This window comes from Corythoichthys intestinalis, chromosome 3 (assembly GCF_030265065.1).
Source record: "Corythoichthys intestinalis isolate RoL2023-P3 chromosome 3, ASM3026506v1, whole genome shotgun sequence".
In the NCBI taxonomy this organism is placed as follows: domain Eukaryota; kingdom Metazoa; phylum Chordata; class Actinopteri; order Syngnathiformes; family Syngnathidae; genus Corythoichthys; species Corythoichthys intestinalis.
The window spans coordinates 18,481,514-18,496,454 of NC_080397.1; the positions used below are offsets into that span (position 1 = coordinate 18,481,514).

Sequence of the window (14,941 nt, forward strand, 5' to 3'; positions counted from 1 at the left end):
AAATACATGTTAAGAGATTTGAAAGGAAACCAGCATTCCCTTTAGAAAACAAATGTGTCCAACTACTAGGGGAGAGTGTTGCATTAATTGTTTTTTAAAAATATATCTATATATATTTTTGGGGTCTTTGGTTCACTTTGTTTTTACCATTTTATGTCGGTATTCAGGTTCACTCACCCGACCCTTTGTTCAGGATCTATTGCCATTCAATGACAGTTTGATTATAAGTGTGAATAATTGTCTCGTTACATGCTCTGCAGTTGCTGGCACCACAATAAATCCAGGGAGTAGTCGGATTCCACCCCAAATCTAATTGGGTAGGATCCAGTTCACCACAACCCTGTACAGGAACAGCACTATTAGACATAATGGATGAATGGACAGAATTTCATAGTGGACTGGATTAAATGTCGTTAAGGATCATGCATGGCCCCTGGGCCATATGTTTGCCACATTGGAAATGAACATAACTGTAAAGTAAAACCTTATGTCACACACTAGTACGATTGGCTTACACAGTCCTCGCTAATCCTTCAGGATCAGTGCATAATATGCCTGCTGATTTGCACATCTTTATATTCCAGTGACCTGCCTCTGGGGCGACACCTCAGCTGTCATTTGCACCTGAACGCCTCACTACCTTGTGTCACATTGCATTGTCATTTCATACAAACCCTCATTTTCCAATGACCTTCAAACTGTTCATTTTCCGTAAAAACAAAAGTTATGGTTATTGGCAGGTCGGCGCAATAATTGTTCCTTTATAACGCTCAAAGAAACGATGCTCATTGTGACAAAGTGATGCAAAACGCGGGTCGCCGTTTGGAAAAACAGAAAGGCAATAGTGCATCGAGCCGGTGTTCCAAAGTTCTGCAAAAAAATGAACCGGAGCTAAATGACCGGGTGACTGGCGCGCACAACGCCCATCGCGAAGCACTTTGCCGCCGCCACCGTTGCATTGCTCCCTCACTCAACGAATCGTTCGAAGCTTACCGTCGAAGACCTTGAAACGACGACGGCCAAGACATGCGTGATTTCTTCAGTCCGGGTCGGTGTCCCGTGTCCACGGCGTACGTCCGGTCCATGTTGAGAGGGCTGAGGTACCGCTCGGTGTCGGAGAAACCTCGCTGTCTGACGCGCTGGTGGCTCTTGCGCACTAGGAGAGCGTGGTGGAGCGGGGAGAGCGCACCCTGGTTCTGCTGCCTCCACAGATGTTTGGGCGCCTTTGCACTCACGCCGGTTCCGACGCCGCCGCTGGCAACAGCCGGCTGTGTCCCCACTTTGCCGGGATCCATTTCCTCCCCTTGGTCCTTTTTTTTTTTTTTTTTTTTTTAAACTACTATTTAGGGTGCATTCAAATGCTAATTTGTGAGCGAATCAGTAAGTTAGGCAAACTTTAACGCTTGCTCAACTCCATCAACTTCTTTTCCATTCTCCCAAAGTACATCCAAGTCCAAAGTTGCATGTTTTGCCTCAAGTGTCCCGGAGGTTTACATTCGAACCTTTGTAAATATATATTTTTTTTAAGTGTCACATGTTAAATCCTGGGCTAATCCTGCAAGTGCGCAACTTTTCATGTGCTAAACAGAACAAAAAACTCAACTTCACCTCCTTCCTTCACCTCCTATTGTACTCCTGTGCAACATCCACAATCCTGCGGCAAATATAGGGAAGAAAACCGGATTGTACATTAAACATGAGAGAACCACCCAGAGCACCTCCCCTGATATCCTGCGAGAGGGAGAAGGAACAAGGCGGCAGTGGGCAGACACGGCCACTTGGCCAAATCTTTTAACGACACTGATAAATTGGAAAAACAACCCAGTTAGATTAAGATTACAAACCTGCTTCAAAAATAAAAGCCTATTATAACTTTTAAATTCAATGGGCCAAAAAGTAGCAATTTATAGGTACCACAGTTCACATACTGTTGCACTGGTCGGTCACAATTTTAGTGGCCGGTCACAATTTTAGTGGCAAAGTATTTTTGAATTTAATAATTTGACAAGAACATTGTGATAACAAGTGACTATTTACATACAAAAAAATATAAAGCAAGTGACGATTTTTGGTAATTCAATAAAAAACTAACCCTATAAAGGCCTGACTGGCATCCACATATGTGGAAGTCATATTTTAAGTCGTGTATACTAATGTATACTAATTGGTATACTAATGCCCACATACTGTATGTGGACCCCAGGTTTCAATTATAATTTTATACAGCGAAGAAAATAAGTATTTGAACACCCTGCTATTTTTGCAAGTTCTCCCACTTAGAAATCATGGAAGGGTCTGAAATGTTCATCGTAGGTGCATGTCCACTGTGACAGAGATAATCTAAAAAGAAAAATACAGAAATCACAATGTATCAATTTTTAGCGATTTATTTGTGTCCTGCAAATAAGCATTTGAACATCTGAGAAAACAAATGTTAATATTAGGTAAAGTGTTTTCAATTACAGAGGTCAAACGTTTCCTGTAGTTTTTTACCAGGTTTGCACACACTGGAGGTTGGCCCACCCATCAGTCAGGTTTCTGGACTGTCGCTGAGAAACACAGAGTTTGAGCTTTTGTGTTATGTTTAGGTCTGGAGAGCAGCTAGGCCATGCTAGAACCTTGTTATGCTTCTTATAGAGCCACTCATTGGTTTTCCTGGCTGTGTGCTTCAGGTTATTGTCATGTCATGACGATCCAGGCACGACCGATCTTCAATGCTCTGACTGAAAGCAGGAGGTTGTTCCCCAAAATCTCACAATACAGGGCCCCAGTCATTGTCTTTTTAATACAGTGCACTCATCCTGTCCCATGCACACAAAAACACCCCCAAAGCATGACCCTAACCCTAACCCTACCATCCCTATGCTTCACAATACGGATGGTGTTCTTGAGATAGTACTCATCATTCTTCTTCCTCCAAACATGGTTAGTGGAATTATGACCAAAAAGTTCTATTTTACTCTCATCTGACCACAAAACCTGCTCCCGTATCGTCTCTGCGTCATCCAATTGGTCATAGGCAATCTTAAGACAGGCATTGACATGTGCTGGTTTAAGGAGGGGAACCTTCTGTGCCATGCATGATTTCAAAGCATGATATCTTAGTTTATTACTAACAGTAACCTTGGAAACGGTGGTCCCAGATCTTTTCAGGTCATTGACCAACTCCTGTTGTGTAGTTCTGGGCTTTTTCCTCACCTTTCTTAGGATCATTGAGACCCCACAAGGTGATATCTTACATGGGACTCCACTCCGATTGAGATTGACTGTCATTTTTAGCTTCTTCCATTTTCTAATGATTGCGCCAAATGTGGACCTTTTTACACCAAGCTGCTTGGCAATTGCTCTGCCTTTTCCAGCCTTGTGGAGGTGAACAATGTTGTCTCTGGTGTCTTTGGATAGCTCTTTGGTTTTGACCATCTTACAAGTTTGAGTCTTACTGATTGTAGGGGATGGACAGGTGTCTTTATGCTGCTATCGACCTCAAACAAGTGCATCTGATTCAAGAAAATACATGGCGTGGAGGTGGACTTTTACTAGGCAGACTAACAGGTCTTTTAGGGTCTGAATTCCAGCTGACAGACAGGTGTTCAAATACTTATTTGCAGTTGTTTCACACAAATAAATTGTTAACAAATCATGCATTGTGATTTATGGATTTTTCTTTTTAGATTATCCCTCTCACAGTGGATATTCACATACGATGAAAATTTCAGACTCCTCCACGATTTCTGAGTGGGAGAACTTGCAAAATAGCAGGGTGTTCAAATACTTGTTTTCTTGTAATTAATAATTACAATATTGTACAGTATATATATATATATATATATATATATATATATATATATATATTAGGGCTGTCAAAATTATCGTGTTAACGCGCGGTGAAGGGGAATATTGGAATGTGTTGTTTTCAACCCATCAAGCTGACTTCGCAAAATAGTGTACCTTAATGTATCTCAAAGGGAATGTGTTGTTCTTAATCTTAGGGGCAGCCTGACCACTAAGTCAAAGGCCCCGAGGGACCACTAAGTCAAAAGCCCCGAGGTACCACTAGGTCAAACGAAGGAGTAAGGATCCCCAGGTACGGCCTGACCACTAAATCAAAAGAAGGGAGTAAGGATTCCCAAAAGGCTAACGGCCATACGAAACTTCTAAGGGAGGCCAATTATTCTCGCCGTGTGTGAAACTCGAACGGGAGGGGAAGTTACGAGGCGCGAAACTTGTTATAAAGAAGCGACGGGGGCAGGTAGGGTTAGAGTCCGCTGTGGGATTACGCGCGGTCGCCCAGCCTTGGTATTTCTTCGCTCACTATTACTGAGGACGCCCGGCTCTCCGTCCTTCCAGCACACGGTAATGAGATTTATGTTATTGCATGTAATCTATGAGCTGAAATACAATTGTTGCTTGTTTGCTTGTACACTTTATACTGTGGGTTAAATAAAATGTGCCGCTTGTTTAACGCAGTGAAGTGTTATTGTTTGCTGTCCATGTAAGTCGCCGACGATCCGCGATCCTGAAGTTAATAATAAGTCATAGCAATTGATTATGAGTTGTGACTATTATATTATTTGATACTGTAATTGATTATAAGCAGTGTCTACTTAAAGAATACTTGTCTGATTGGATATAACAGACAAGTTAACCCATAGTAGCCTGGTGATTGGGTATCAGCCTCGCTACTATTCATTTTCATTGATACTGTGATTGATCATAAGCAGTATCAGAATTGTTTCAAAACACGCGGTAATTATTTTTTTAAATTAATCACGTTAAAATATTTGACGCAATTAACGCACATGTCCCGCTCAGACAGTATTCTGCCTTTTGGTAAGTATTACAGCAAGGCTTTTTGTGCTGTCTAACAGCGAACTCTTGTGGTTGCTTTGCGACATGGTTTATTGTTGTCTTGCCAGTTCAATATGGCTGCAGGACATCTCGGGCTGACGCCTACGTTGTAATGTTGGGCTTATATGATCCTTGGACAAGATTTGTCCGTAAGTATGGTTGTTGTAAATAATGTACATATTATGTTAGTAAGCGAAATGTTATATTTTTTGTATGAGACGCTTTTTGTTTATGTTTAGTGAACCTGTATAGCGTGCTAAGCTAATGTTGTTGCTAATGCAATGCTTGTGTACTTTTTTTTGTAGTTTTACGACGGTCTAAAGAGGACAATGGTTTGAGGCCATTTTATTAATAAATCAGATGAAAAAGAAAGAAGTCTGATTATTATGACGTCGTTCACTAGCTGTCTAGCTTTGGAAAAAGTAGACGCTTCGGAGTGAGGACAGCATAGACAGATTTAAATGACAGTAGAGTGAAATGCCCACTACAGTCCTTATGTACCGTATGTTGAATGTATATATCCATCTTGTGTCTTATCTTTCCATTCCAACAATTTATTTTAGAGAATATATATATATAATTTACAGAAAAATATTGCATATTTTATAAATGGTTTGAATTGCGATTAATTGCGATTAATTACGATTAATTAATTTTTAAGTTGTAATTAACCCGATTAAAAATTGTAATCGTTTGACAGCCCTAATAATATATATATATATATATATATATATATACAGTATATAGTAATTATTCATCAATATTTTGTATAATTTGTTATGAACAGACAAAATACTTGGATGAAAAAAATTCATTTGAACAAATACATGAGTTATGGCCCCCAAAAACATTCGAAAGTTGTTGTCCCCCCCATAGTATTTAACCCATTGGCTGACATTGACAACAATAGACATCCAATTCATTTAAACTTGGAGGACTGACAATTCATTTTGACTGGGCTGGAAGCAATCTCTCCCTGTCAGTGGCATTCCTAGCCTATATGGTGCCCTAAGTGACAAGACCCCCCCCCCCCCCCCCCCCAAAAAAAAAAAAAAAAAAAAACAACCGCAAAAAAAAACAACAACAACAGTTGACCCACAAAATACAGCGCATGAAGTATACTTAGCACAACCCAACAACCAAAACACAGTATTTGCTAAGAATGTTACATTTATTAAGGCTATGAAACCAGTTGAAAGTGCACAACAATAAATATGTGCAAGAGAATATTAATCTAACATCACAAACATTAAGAAAATATTGTAGAAGATTCTACTTGTGAGTAATTGGCTCAGATGTGCTGAGGTGCTCCGGTTAGAGGGCACAGGAGGTGAAATGAAATCCTTTTTTGGGCTCATGTGCAGGTGTGCATGCATGCATGTACACACATTTAGTATCTGGAGAATAATATACAGACATATAGTCAATGTTCACAGACCTCTTACTGTGTTTAGCTTATCAAACATCGACATGACACGAAAAAGCATGTTTAATTCATAATACATGTGGTATTTTATGCTCCTGAATGAAATGGACTGCTTGGATGTGTGTGGAAGCGATCGTTTTATATATTCAATTTTTGAATCCCGCACCATGAAAATGAGTGACTTCCAGCAACAGTCTCGAGTTGAGAAAGAGGGCACTGTGACGTGTACGGAGGAAGGAGTCCTCTTCACAATACAGCCGTACTGTTGTATGACAAGGACTAAGGATTCAGCTGATGTTGCGGATTAATACGTTTATTTTTCGGATCACGCCAGCCAAACAGTTGCAGAAAAATCTTGCTGTAGGAGGCAGAGGCGTGTGCGCCTTTTTGGGGGTTTCAAAAGGTTCCCATTCACCGGTGGATATTGGCCAAAACAAGCCCTACTACTGTGGGACCATGGGACTTACGAGGAACTGAGTAAAGATAGTGTTTTGTATTATGTCAAATACCGGGATCATTTTAATATGTAGGTGGCTTGCATTTTGTGACATGCTCCTTGTCCCCTCGGCCGACGACTGGCGGCTTGACGCACATCCCCCCGCCGGGAGAGCACTACTAGTATACCCGGCTTATTCCCCTCTTCATTCAAGTGCCTGGTATACTGTCAAATTTTCCGACCGATCAGAAATTGCAACTTTGAGTCAAAAATAGCCGTGAATACAGCGATTACAAAGTAAGCAGTACAAACTTTCTTTAAATAAAGGACTACTTACGTTTGATCATGGATTGGCATGTTATTGTCATTAATTGGCAGCGGTCATTGTCCAGCTGCTTACCCGGCGAGCTCCTCTCTCCGTAGTAGCTAGGAACTAGCTGTAAATTGCTCTCCGCCGGGCGGTTTGCCAATCGCCGAAAACAATCGACAACCAAGTCGTCATGTGAAATGATCTGGGCTAGTTACAGTATGTGTGATTTTCCGCTTCGAAGACTTTGAAACATCACTCGGTTCGGGTTAACATGTCGGCTAGCTGTCACGCTTCTTGGTTTGTTTACATTCTCCAAAGCCGGGGAAGGGAAATGACATAAGCCCGATTAAGGTGGCATAAAATCGTTCGGGAGGTGCAACAGTAAAGGTGAAGTCGACAGTTTTGACGATTATGGAGTAATTTTGCCATGTCGTCTTGAATAAATTGATTTTTATTATTTCATATTCCATTTAGCACAAGACTGTTATTTGTCATGACCATGCCATTTATTTAGCTATTGGGGAAAAATACTTGTATAAAAAATAATATCCTGTAAAAATATTGGAGTAAAGATACTGAAAAAAAGACATTTTGCGGCTTTCTTTGTCACGTTTTCCTCATTCTGAATAATTCCCCCTCAACGGGCTGACTGGTCCTTCTCAAGCCATTTATTTAGCTATTGGGGAAAAATACTTGGATAAAAAGAATATCCTGTAAAAATATTGGAGTAGAGAGACTGAAACAATGACATTTTGTGGCTCTCTTTGTCGTGTTTTCCTCGTTGTGAATAATTCCCTCTCAATGGGCTGCATACTTAATTAGATGAAATCGTGACTCCGCTGACGTCATCCACCTGTTGGGGACGCTAGAGCCCTATAATGGTAGGTGTAGCTAACCAGCAGATTAAAAAACTAATTTCTCATCATCTGTGCTTTGCTAAATTGTTGTATATAGTCGAATCGTCTCAAAATATGATTCTAATTCACATAATAATCCTATTTAAGACTTTTTTTTCTCGTGTCGTACGCACTTTAAACCACATGACTTTAACTATGCATGCAGACAGTAACTGCGGTCTGGAGAGGGCGTCATTACAATGCTAAGGACGCCTATTATAATAGCAGACAATCTCTCACATGAACCTTGTAAGCATGCGCCACTAGCAATTTGCCAGCACAGGCAACCGCCCAACCCGACCGTGCCAGGAACCACCGTTGCTCCCTGTCAAAATGGATTAAACTTTCAGTCCAACGAGTGCCCTATAAAGGGTTAACACAGAAACTTTAGGGAAATCTGAGACGGGCTGAGGCAGGAGATGCCCATTATTCTACATCCAGTCCACAATTGAATAGTGCTTTTGCAAAGTCATCACCAATTGAACAATAACCCCTTCAAAACAAGAATTTCCATAAAGAATCTATTGCAAATTACATTTTAGCAATTCATGTAGCAGATCTGTCACAGGGTAGTCAACACTGGTTTAAGTCCCTTTCTCTAAAAAGTTAGTCAATATTATATCTGCTGCTCCAAAATAAAAGCAGTAACAGCTCTACAGATGTCAACAAACACCTCTGCTCTGTCATCGAAACAGACTAGCAGCCATAATCTGATTTTTAGCCCATCCAGATTGAAACTGGATGGCTCATTTGTAGACTGAACAGTCATGAAGCACAGAAGCCTGATTTTTGCGGGATGTATTAAAACCACATAAGGAAGGTAGTTTATCATCCGATATGAACAGGATGCTTCTCAGTCTGAACAGTTTAAATGGGTTTTTACTGTCCATGACGTCACTCTATGTTGGATGACGCTTTCGTTTCCAGAAAAGCCTGTCAGATCGCTCAATAATGTGTCCCAGTCTGAACAGGCCCAAATCTGATTTGGACACTTGCTAAAAATGGTGTGAACAGTCAGCCCTAAAAATCTGTTTCGAGGAATCCGATTCGAATCAGATATCTCTGAAGTTTGAACGCAGTTTTACACAACTAAATATCATCCCAAAACTGAGGCACTTGATAAAACTGGAAAAAAAATTCACTGGAAATCACAATAATTCCTTCTAATTAAAAAACATTATTTACCTTTTGGTTAATCATCTTTAATGAAAGTGATAACAGGCAAAGGCATGGAGCAAAAGTGAGCTAATCCTTTGAAACAAACTTTGAAATGAGATCTCATATTCTACAAGATTTAAGGCAGGTGCTCTCTATGGAGACCTGGTTTCATTGGATGAATCCTGGAATTATGTTTTATCATTAAAAAAAATACCTTAATTTTGAGCAAATTACTGATATGAATACAAGCAAAAAGGTTTATTTTTTTCAAAGGTCAAATGATGACGTGATTTGAATGCAGTGATTTTTTTTTTTTTTTTTTAAGTCAAACCACTCTGCAAATGAGCAGATTTCAAATGGATGACAGTGTGCCGTCTCACTGCACCTTAATATGGAAGTGGCTGCCCACTTTGAGTTTCTTCATGCAGTCTCGCCAGTGGCCACGCAATGTCATAATTCAAAACTTGCTCACCCACAAACCCACTCGCCAAAGGCTAAATAGAGTGAAGAGTTTAAATTAAAACATTAAATATTCAAATCCGATTCAGTCAGCTACATATTAAATCTGGTTGTTTGGAGTGGCAAAATTGAAAATGGTCGACTACAATAGCTTGAAAATGACATTCGTGGCATTTTCAACGCAAATTCCAAAGTTGCTAGCTGTTGAGTGCTAGCTGACTATGTCACCTCAGTTGATACAAACAAAAAGGGTGTATTGCCTATTTTTGCATATAACCTGTGAACTAAAGAATGTGGGAACAATAAAAACACAAATTTACAATTTTGATGTTTTCTTCTATTTTATTTTGTACTTTGATAAGAGCTGCTATTTTTTTCCACTTGTTTTTTATTCAGTTTTACAAAACCCAACACACTTACACCCACCAAGAGCTGTTTTTTACTTTTAGCCAATACAACAAATTAACTTTCAAATGCTATATATATACAGTGGGGAGAACAATTATTTGATACACTGCCAATGGGTTTTCCCATTGGCAGTGTATCAAATACTTGTTCTCCCCACTGTATGTATATAGACCCTACTCACCAACGTCACAGAATGACGTGTCGTTGTATCCGGCGGCCATATTGTCCGTCATTGTTTATCCGTATTCTCAATGGTTTGTTGTGCAATTTATAGTGCAATTCATGGAAGCCCCGGTGCTTTCAGACGCTGTAAACTCATTGGATGCGTTGCATAAAAGGCATTATGTGGAAAAGATTCAGTCTATCCATTCGCCAGATCCATATTTGATGCCTAAATCGATATTTTTCGACCCGCTGTCTTCGCCCTCTCTGCCTGACATCTGCTACCCTGATGTCTACAACTATCTTGTCCACACAAAATCAGCCTATTCTCACGAAAGTATGAAAAACTTTAAGAGCAGCACTCTAAGCAACATTACCCCGTGTGACCATTTACTTCCAACTTTCTAAAATGGCGACAATCAATAAAAAAAAAAAAAAGTTGACTGCGATGGCCAACGCTTCAAGGATAGGTGGATATTGGAGTATTTCTTCAATAAAACACGCAACAATTGTGTCTGCCTCATTTGCAAAGAGACAGTCGCTGTTTTCAAAGAGTTCGATGTTCGATTAGCCTCGCAATGTTCTTAATTGTGGTTTGTCAGCCCAAAACCCTCTAAATATATATTAAATGCATCTTACCAAATATAAAATGACTACTACATAATCTGTGGTGATCGTTTGGTGCCCAGTTTTCTCGTCGAATTGCAGCAGTCCATCTCGCTCTCCTTTCCGGGTCTCTCGGAATACGGTAGAACTTCAAGTCTCTCATCTTCTCTGTTATTGCAACCAACCGCCACACACGCCTTCACCATTTTGATTATTAATGTTAACGAGCAGAAAAACACACCGTAATAGGAGGAATTTACGTAGCGGTAATGCGTCAATACGACGAGTTGACGGACAAAATGGCGCGGAGGCGTGGTTGTGACGTCATGTGAGTAGGGTCTATATATATATATATATATATATATATATATATATATATATATATATATATATATATATATATATATATATATATATATGGCGGAAAACACAGACAAGACTGAAAAAACAGTTTCTGCTCTTGCACTCCTCTTTAAAAGAAACTGCTGTATTTTAAGCCAAAAGAACTGTTGCGTTTGATAGAACAATATGTCTATATGCTGCCATACCAGATTCATGGCGCATTAAGCCCCCGAACTATTTTTAATTTGTCCCTTTTACCCTGAAAACCCCCGTTAGCAGACGTCGCGCAACCACTTCTGTTTCAACCCAGCCATAAAATGAAGGTAATTAATTACATGTATTATTCAAAATGTCTATCGTTTTTAGCTTAGAATCAATAATTGATGTCTCATATTTAGTTTTTCTAAAAAAAAATTTTAAAAAAAGAAAAAAAACACCTCAAAAAATTATTCATTCACATATTTTAAACTTTTAAACAAATTATGTCACAATGAAAAAAATGGCATCTGTAAAAATGTCACGGATATCTACCTCATAACTATCGCTTAATTGTATTTTTGTTGTTGTTGTTGTTGTTACTGTTGCATTTTCTCCGATATGTTGGTGATAAATAATCAATCCAAACAAAGAAAAAAAAAAAAGAAAAAAAAAACAGTTAAAAGGGTAAATGTATGAAAAAGAAAATCTCGACCACTCATTGATGTCTGCGATTTCTGCATCACAACCCTTGTCATATTACCATGTTTCACCCATAAAATCCCCCCAAAATCCAGCTGTAGCCATTCACAGCTGTGTCTTGGCACTCAGTGATACATGCTACATGGAGTTTTTGGATCGAAACAAGGTAAGTACGCGATAATATCTCGTTAAAGTCATGGGGTCTGTAATTCTGCTCTCGCGTGCTCTCGCCTCCAGTTAGGGTTTTGCTGTTAATTTTTTTTTTTTTTTTTTAAATGCCCTCCTGTTCAAAACTTTTCTTCCTCCAGAAAATTGAGATTTAAAGCTTTCCAATGATGTATCACACATGCATATCGGACAATTTTGTAATTTGGACAAATTGGGGGTCTCAGAACGGATACAGATAGATACATAGATAGATACATAGATACATAATGGAAGGCCAACAAAAAGCATACAGTATTAAAAACGACTTTTTTCAGAGTAAACTATTTTAAGAGGATATGATTCATAAGAGTTTTTAACCTTGTTAAATTTAAACTATCTCGAGTTAACTCTTGTAAAAATGACCCCAAAAAATCTTTCTACTTTACGTCATGTTAAGTTTGTACGTGTGTTTGCTTGATAAAAAGCTACTTTATGAGGAGGTTAGCTCAACTAGTAACATTCATACTCCCATTTTGTAGAGCACTTCTCTTCATTAGAGTCACATTTGAAATGGCTGGGTACACCCTGGACTGCTGGCCAATCAATCACAGGGCCCCACAATAATCTGTTCTTTTGCCTGCGATGACATCAGACCGTAATAAAATTAAGTCCACCCAGGTTATTAAAGCTATTCTATTATACTATACTGTATAGGTAGAGTGTCTACTTTGTACTGTAGGTTTGCCACCATTTCCTGACCAAAAAGTGTTTTTTTGCATTGTGTGTGTGCATGTGCATGTGTTTATCTTCAACATAGCTCCTGGAGGTGTACGGCCATTCCTCTAGAAACTAATATTGTGGGGAATGCAATCTCCACTCTTAACAGCAGAAGTGTAATTTTCCTCCCAAACAAGGTGACAGAAAACTATGGCGGCAGGTAAGTGTGATGACACACCGTCCACAGCGGAAGAAGCAGCAACAGCATGGGCTTGCCTAGGTGACATATGTGTGTGCTCTTGTACCAGTGCACACACATTTCATTTCATTTAAGTCAGCATCCAAGTTTAAACAAGGTCGTTGGCGAGAAAGTGTCCCAGCACAACCTTCAAACAAAACAACAGATGGCCAACTTATTTTTAAATCAAGAAAACCTTGCATTCAGTACTCCCTGTTCATATGCTGTATGGATTCAATTGATGACAGATTATTTGTTATAGATAATTATGTTATGATAATTATATTACCTAAAATGTGTTTTGAGGGGGATCTGCATTTAATCAAAATTTATTGAGGTTTGTTGGATTCCTTTTAAAAAATAATGTATAATATAAATAACACTGGTTTACAACATTTTGGGAAACATCTGCTTCAGAAAAAATGGCTAAATCGTACTCGCTGTAGTGACATTGATTGGAAAATAAAAGATTTTAGTGCTGATTGGCTAAAGTATTCAATATATTTAATGTTAAAGTTTGATAACAAATATACATTACTGTAATTATATAATATCAGTTTTACAAGTTGCTACATTTGACATGAGATGAATATATCAGTGTGTGCCACCACTTATGAAATACAGTACCTTGCAAAAGTATTTCAGTTTTTTATTTATTAAAAAAGTTTAAATTATCCAATAAATGTTGTTCCACTTCACGATTGTGTCCCACTTGTTGTTGATTCTTGACAAAAAATTAAATTTCATATCTTTATGTTTGAAGCCGGAAATGTGGCGAAAGGTTGCAAGATTCAAGGGGGCCGATTACTTTCGCAAGGCACTGTATGTCTGCATTAATGTATTTTGTCCACTTCCAAAACACCTGTATTCTTTATAGATATGGACGTAAAACAGTCTTGATTCTTGGTAAAGAGCAAAAAAAAAAAAAAAAAGTTTGCATATATTTTACGTAAATATTGCGAACTATAGTGCTGATCAGAAAGCAAATTACCGGCCGCCATATGTAAACAAAAAGCTTTTTTCGTTGAAAATTCTTGTGAATAAATGCTTAAATCCCTGAATTCTTTATAGATATGGACGTACAACAGTTTCCATTCATGGTTAAAAGCAAAACAACAAGAACGGGCTTTTAGCATTTATTTTACGTAAATATGCTGAATGTGCTGCTAGTCTTTAAGTCACTGTGGCGGCCTCTTTAGTACAACACTGAGCTTTTTGCGTTGAAAATTCTTGTGAATAAATGCTTAAATCCCTGAATTCTTTTAGACAGGGATGTAAACCAGTCTCGATTCTTGGTTGAAAGCAAAAAAAAAAAACGGGCAGTTAGCAGCTATTTTACGTAAATACTGCAAATTCCAATGCTTTAGCGGCTTATATCGCCTATTGATTTTTTTTCACAACATTTCAAAATACATACAGTACATGGTACGAAAAATATAATTACCTTGAATCCTCGAACAAATCACTCTTGACACATATACTTCCTGTTTGTATGCAGTATAGCTTTCATACTTTTTCAAACTAAATCCGGCGTTAGATAGCTGCATGTGACCGACTGCTAATAAATTAAGCGGAGTGTGGGATGGCCCCTTTCGGGAAGGCGTGACGCAGTGAATGGGGAATGTGTCATGTCAATACATTATGAAGTCTATGGGGCCGTTTACATGCTGACTCTCCGAGAATACAAAAAATTTCAAAATTGCATTTTTATGGGCCCGTCTCCATTCGAACAATGTCGCAATCCCGCATGAAAACCGATGTAGTATTCATGCCAGGCCCTAGGGGGCAGTGCAGATTTACAAGGCGACAGCGAATGATGCACTTCGACCCCACCAAAGTTCCTCAGCCCGGAAAAAAATATGCCCGCCCACTCGAAGCGATGGCATTTTTCTTTTGTTCAAAAAAGCTTACAAAAATGGCAGCATTCAACATATTTAATTTTAAAAAAAATATCAAAACAGTAAATTAAAGCAGACATTCCGCCATATTTGCTGTTTTTAATATTTAGTGGCACCGCTGCGCATGCCCAATGTGATGTGTACGAGTGCTGACGCTATCAGCGCGGTGTCGCGCTGCGGGAGCCTTTGCTATGCATGCGGAGCAAGCCCCT

General features: G+C 38.9%; 1 protein-coding gene across 5 annotated transcripts in view; it reads right to left on the reverse strand.

Annotated features, from left to right (window-relative positions):
- pde4d (phosphodiesterase 4D, cAMP-specific) overlaps positions 1-14,941 on the reverse strand; it is a 465,837-nt gene that overhangs the window by 339,001 nt on the left and 111,895 nt on the right. The window contains exon 1 of one of the 5 annotated variants that reach the window (XM_057830863.1): positions 994-2,199. The exons of the other annotated variants lie outside the window; for them this stretch is intronic. Coding sequence (XP_057686846.1) covers positions 994-1,295 — 302 coding nt within the window. The 5' untranslated portion in view covers positions 1,296-2,199. Of the gene's footprint in view, positions 1-993; positions 2,200-14,941 lie in introns of those variants that run through there. 5 annotated transcript variants of the gene reach the window in all.